The following is a 6,077-nucleotide window of genomic DNA, read 5'->3' as shown; positions in this document are numbered from 1 at the left end:
GTTTGTTGTTATTGCGAATAGTAACAATGAAGTGTTGGTACTGTTGTACAGAATGATTTATAAGAACTGATTATTGTTGTTATTGTTAGGAAGACGGACTCCGAGATCGTGCTCCAGTGTACTTCTGTGTAGTGCACTTTGGGTGAGGAGCGAAGGAGGGCGTCTGGTGCCTGTCGGCGCATTGTTCCTCGGTGATTTGCCACGCCGAATCCCAGGAGGAGAGGGAAGAGCATTGCATCACCAGCCTAGCCTCTCGCCATTGGTCCCCGTCCCGTCCTGGATCCACACGGAAAGCCGTACGGATGATGTAAAAAAAAAAAAAGAAGATCGCAGCGGTCTGGAGGTACCAAAACAAAGGGGAGCGTTTATCTCGAGCTGGGGTTCGACTGCGCGGCGGTCCGGCATGTGCGGGGTCGCGGGCTGCCGAGGGCTGTGACGGGGCTGAGCTTGCGTGCATTCCGGGGTGTCGCCACGGCCGCCGAGCGAGGAGCCCCCGGTCCACCCGGATTCTCCAGCGCCAGAGGAAGATGGCTGCCATGAAGATTCTCACGAGCACGGGGCTTTTCCTGGCGTTTTGCGCGCTGGGGCTGCTGGCGATGGCCATCTGCACGGACTACTGGTACGAGACGGACGCCAGGAGGCACCGGGAGAGGTGCAAAAACTACGCCAACAAGAGGACGGACCCCGGATACATCTACATTTCCAATCACAACCTGCCGCTCCGCATGCCTCCCCCGGATGCCCACAGGACAGCGGAGGCAGGCAGCGGCGGGGCTCTCCCGCGCGCCAGGCGGCACTTCCTCGCGGCTGCCTCGGCGATGGAGTCGCACTGCAGCCGGCAGTTCAACTCCACCATCTCCGGGCTCTGGAGGAGGTGCCACCGAGAGGGCTTCGACCTGGAGACCGAGGACCTCATCTACAAAGGTTGGGACAGCGTGCCGTTATCAGGCTTGGTTGCATATTGTCTTAACGATAAACAACACCAGTCCAAACACCTTTTCAGAACATGCACGGGAATACCTATCAAACTGGAAGGCCCGCTATCTTTTAATAATTCTCCATCCTATTAATCGATACACAGTGAGCTTGCACGCAAATACATCCGTGTACACATGCATGTTCCCGTTTAAATGGATCAAAAAAAATTGGTGTCTTTATCGTGCTGCAGCTCAGTGCCTTGCTACTGTTCGACGTGGTTTACGTGTTCCAAACGGGTTTTGAAAATGAGTGACACGGTCTGGCTCGGCTGGAGTATCGACTCTTTAAACGGAGAGACGGGAAGAGTAGTGTGAGGTGCTGCCCAAGTCATTGATCCGGCAAACGTTAACACTGAGTGTGATATTATAGCCCTCGGGTTCCTGGGTGAGTTAACTGCGAATCGAGTAATCGATAAATAAGTCTTCCGGGTTCACAGAAAACAAAATGATGTTCCTGCGAAGCCGCCGATCGAGGTATTATTGCATTTGGGTTATGTCTTCAGCAGCGGGGTTTTAAAAAGACACGGCGCTGTTATCTTCCCGGAACAGATGGGGTTGAGAAACGGGCAGCGCTCCGCTCCGCGGTGCTGAGGACAGCGCCGCTCATACAGGGTAGTAATGGTGTACCAGCGCGCTGTCCAGGGTGCTGAATTCCTCTCCCCCCTCCCTCACGTCTCTGCTCACACAAGGAACCACCGCGGGCTCAGGGCCACAGCCAAGCGCTGGGGGAGGGAGAGGGAGAGGGAGGTGAGAACTTGCGGTTGTTTCGATTGTCATTCCCGAAACCGGCAGCTGTTACCTTCGGCTGTGCGGCGGCCGTACGGCTCCTAATGGGTTAATGTCCCAGTAATGAAAAACAGCCAAGAGCAAAAGTGAATTATTGATCCGCAGACCCGCTGTGGAGGGAGACTGAAAGACTACACCGAAGACAGGTTGGAAAAAATAAAAATACACCGAAGGCTAAAGCCACACCCCTTAGAATACTTGCATGTGTTCGTAAATACGCATCGGTGTGAGACTCTTCACAGGTTATCTTCATATCCAATACAGCATCCCTTAAGACAGTATTCATTAAGCAAACCCTGATGCCAGCAGCTATATCACCCTTCAGCTGACAACACACTGAAGCTCAGCAGCTGTGAGCCTGGCCAGTACCTGGGTGGGAGAAACTAAGGCTGCTGCTGGAAGAGGTGTGAGTGGGGCCAGTAGAGGGCGCTCACCCTGCAGTCTGTATGGGTCCTAAGGCCCCAGTATAGTGATGGGGACACTGTACTGTAAAAAGGTGCCGTCCTTCGGATTAGATGTAAAACCAAGGTTTCTTTCTTTCTGTGGTCATTAAAAATCCCAGGGTGTTACTCAAAAAGAGTAGGGGTGTTACCCCGGTGTCCTGGCCAAATTTCCCCCTGGCCTTTACCAGTCATGGCCTCCTAATAACCCCCATCTCTGAACTGGCTTCATCACTCTGCTCTCTTCCCCACTGAGAGCTGGTGTGTGTGAGAGGACTGGAGCATCATCCAGGTGGGGCTGCACACTGGTGGTGGTGGAGGGGATCCCCATGACCTGTAAAGAGCTTTAAGTGGAGTGTCCAGAAAAGCGCTATATAAGTGTAAGCAATTATGGGAATTATTATGAGTAATATTCAGAATTCTGATTATATGTGTTCATGAAGGAGTTCATTGCTGAAATGGCACGTAAAGTGTGGTTGGACTTGAGACAACCACTAGGACTGGGACCCCTGGGGCCAGGAGACAAGCTTCTATTGCTCAATCGGGCCGGAACAAATCCCCAGATCCCCATCCCCTGGAAAAACTGCCGGAGCTGCCGGCCCGAGCGTTGGAATCCCACACGCCGCCCCCCTCATCCCGGCCTCAGCCCAGGCTGGTCCCGCTGGGAGGACGTGGGTGGGGACAGGTGGGGAAAGCACTTCTGGACCTTGTGGATTGAGACACCCGGCCCAGCCCGGTCTGCTCGCAGAGGCCCCAACGATGCGTGGGGCAGGACCCTGTGCAGACGGTACAATCCGGACGTAAGTGGAAAAGGACAATGGGGACGCGAGGACAAGGGACTAGGCAGGTTGACGAACGGGAGGGGGGGGAGCGTGACGACTGTGCACTGGTGCTCGGGGGGGGCGTGGCCATGGTGAACTAGTCCAGAGGGGTCCAGGGGGTCATCCAGGGAGAAGTCCAAAATTCCAGAGTCGGGTGATCCATCCAAGACAAAAACAAGACAAGGTTAAAAAACCAGAACGGGATCTGGTGCAGGGAGGGGGAATAAAAGTGGGTTAACGGGGCCAGGCGCTACGAGCCCCGGACCCAGATGGTCAGGACGCCGTGATGAAGCCTATCTCGTCGGGTCTCTCCTGGACCCGCTGGTGGGTGGGCTTCCGGGTGTCCGTCTCCCAGTGCTGAGCCAGGAATAGTGAGAGCGTCTGGCTTAAATAAGGAGGGGCTGGATAGGAGGCAGGTGCACATAATCAACTAAAATGTGAAAGAGCCGGAGCGCCCTTAAGAGGAGGGATTACGATCGTGACAGCGTGCAACATAGTAAGGAGTCCCGTTCATGAGGAGCTTTCCCAGAGCAGCCAGATTAGGTTCTTGGAACAATTAGCTGACAGCTGACCAAACGACTTCTTTAATTATAAGTCTTTCGTTTTTGCATCTCTACAATAATGAATATGATAAGCATGCCTGTAGTAGGTATATGTTTGAATACCAAAGTTCTTCTTTCCAAATAGAAAGTGTTTTCTAAGAGACGAATCGCCATTTGAAATTTAAACCACCCTTAAAATTTATACAGATTTTCCTGCAGTGGGAATGCCTGTAGTCCCAACCAAGGCATTGCTAGTTGGAGATCTTTTGCCAGTGTCTTGGAAGCAGCAGGGGCAGCTGCCCATGACCTGCAGGGTAGAATGTGAACCCAAGCTTGTCTTGTTGCTCCAGCCTGTGTCAGAAAAGATCTGTCCACTACAGCACCGCTGATGTGTGTGCCTGGTCGGTGATTCGGTGATTCAGTGATTCGGTCTGGGACACAGGAGGTAATGACCAATGACAGAGAAGTGGACAGGCCACTTGTTGAGTCCACTGCGACTCTTTCCTCCACTGCAGTGCCACAGTGCATTGGCAACTCTGAGTGAGTGAGGAGGTCTGGCACCATGCCTGTCCACAGAGCACGAGTCCTCAGGATCGAGACACCATTGAGTTCCTCTCCTGCCAGATTAGCGCAGCTCATTACAATAGCCAATAGGCACTAATTACATACGGAGTGGAAGAAAAGATGGACTTGGCCTGCGGGTGCTGAAGGAAGAGATAAGGATGCTTTCATTGGTCCATAAACATATCATGAATTCAGCATATGCTCTTAAAATTAATTATCTCCCCTCAGCCCGGCTGCTCGAAACTAACCGAGGGTTTTTCACTGTCTCAGCAGGTCTTGAAAGAGCTTGGTTAAATTACACATTCACCAGTTAATATGCACTGACATCTCTCAGCTCCTCTGAGGCTGGCTTGATAAGCAAGCACAGATTACAGAACACTGAAAATGTATCTTCGGGTGTTTACAATGGGTCCGAGCACGGGGCGTATTTATAAAGTCCAGTGCATGCGGCTATCTGATGGAATCCATTCTTTCCTGTCCCCCTTTCCGACCAGTGCTTCTAATTTGCTGACTCCCTTTGCTCTCCATTAAGTTCAGCAGCTCTTTGTTGTTTTAATTGCACAGTCATTTCCTCTTTCATTTTTTTCCAGCTTCTTTTTGCTTCACGGAATCAAGCTGTGTTCCTGGTGTTGTTTTTTTTTTCAGTGTGTGGCTTTTGAGTGACAGGCGTTTTAAGCAGAACAATGACTTGTGATTGTGTGATTGCCTTCGCATTTAGCATTTCTGAATTATACAGTCGCTGCTTTCCTGCGTGGAGCCTCTGGCAGTCCCTGCGGTGTTCTTCACAGGCGCCTCATCAACTGCGGAAGTGCTTCCCTTCCCTCCTACCTTGACTGGCTCCCCTTAGCTTGCCTACAATTAATGGCACCGTTTAGGGAAGGGTAATGATATGAATGAGTGCCAGGCTTGGTGCACACAGACGTTCAACAGGCATCTTGTAATGGACTGACATCAATACTCGACTGCCACCTGAGTTGCTAGACTGACCAGGCAGCTGTTGCAAGTAAGACATGCGTCTCTTTGCTTTCTCACACTGCGCCCCTTTGAGGAATCACCTTCTGCTGTCAATGCAGAGCAGGGCCTGCTCTGAATTTCCTTCTAAAGAATTCTGCTCCTAGGCGCCCTTTCTTTTCCCGACTTCGGGGATCGGGTGTTTGAACTGGAAGTCGAGGGCGTTCTGTGTGTGTGTGTATCTGCGGGTGGTAAGAGGACATGCGTGGAAGAAATGGCTGGGTCACTGACTCGGGACCCGAAGTGCAACAGCAGGGCAGGTATTGCTGATTGCTTCGCACGCTGCACATGCGAATGAAAGCTCTCTTATGTAAAAATATTCATGCGTTTTGGTGCCTTTGTCAGCCTGTGCTGAAGGTTGACATAGCAGTTCCAGCTCCTCTCTTTGCAGAAGGTCAGTGCCAATCTCAGAAGGTGCACAGGCACACACGGCGCTTTTCCACAGGTATTATTTTAGAACAAGAATGAACAAGAACATTGATGATGAATTGCTTGACATGTGACTAATTTTATGCATTGCATATAGTGTCCAACAGCCTTTTTCCCCAGTCCTGGTCCTGCGGACAAACGATTGTCTTTTGAGCTTTTGGTTATTTAATTGAACTCCTATTTAATTGAATTAATAGGTGATTTAATTATTAGACCTCTTTAGCAATTTTCAGCAGTAAAACAGGTAGAGAGGTAGGTGCTAAATTTAATAACTAACAACTGAGATGGAAAGAGAGCCAGTGGACACTAAACCAGTGAAAAACACTGGTTCATAAGAAGATAAGAAAGGTGCAAATAGACCTAAAATTTGATATAATCCAGAAGGCTGTCCAGTCAATGGGTACTACCTTTGTCCTGAGTAACAATTATTAACAGCCTATATTTAGCCTATAACAGTCTATGAATAACATCTCTTGATTACTGCCATCAGAATACCATCAGGCCTTG

General features: G+C 50.6%; 1 protein-coding gene across 2 annotated transcripts in view; it reads left to right on the top strand.

Moving 5' to 3' along the window:
• tmem276b (transmembrane protein 276b) overlaps nucleotides 1–6,077 on the top strand; it is a 31,484-nt gene continuing 25,407 nt past the window's right edge. The window contains exon 1 of one of the 2 annotated variants that reach the window (XM_088611733.1): nucleotides 1–924. In XM_088611733.1, coding sequence (XP_088467859.1) covers nucleotides 528–924 — 397 coding nt within the window. In that variant the 5' untranslated portion in view covers nucleotides 1–527. The remainder of the gene's footprint in view (nucleotides 925–6,077) is intronic. The other variant, XM_088611734.1, reaches the window with a different exon arrangement.

Source organism: Lepisosteus platostomus, chromosome 18, assembly GCF_059453375.1.
Source record: "Lepisosteus platostomus isolate fLepPlt1 chromosome 18, fLepPlt1.hap1, whole genome shotgun sequence".
Classification (NCBI taxonomy): domain Eukaryota; kingdom Metazoa; phylum Chordata; class Actinopteri; order Semionotiformes; family Lepisosteidae; genus Lepisosteus; species Lepisosteus platostomus.
The sequence above is the reverse complement of the archived record's forward strand: the minus strand, read 5'-3'. Positions and strand labels throughout refer to the sequence as shown.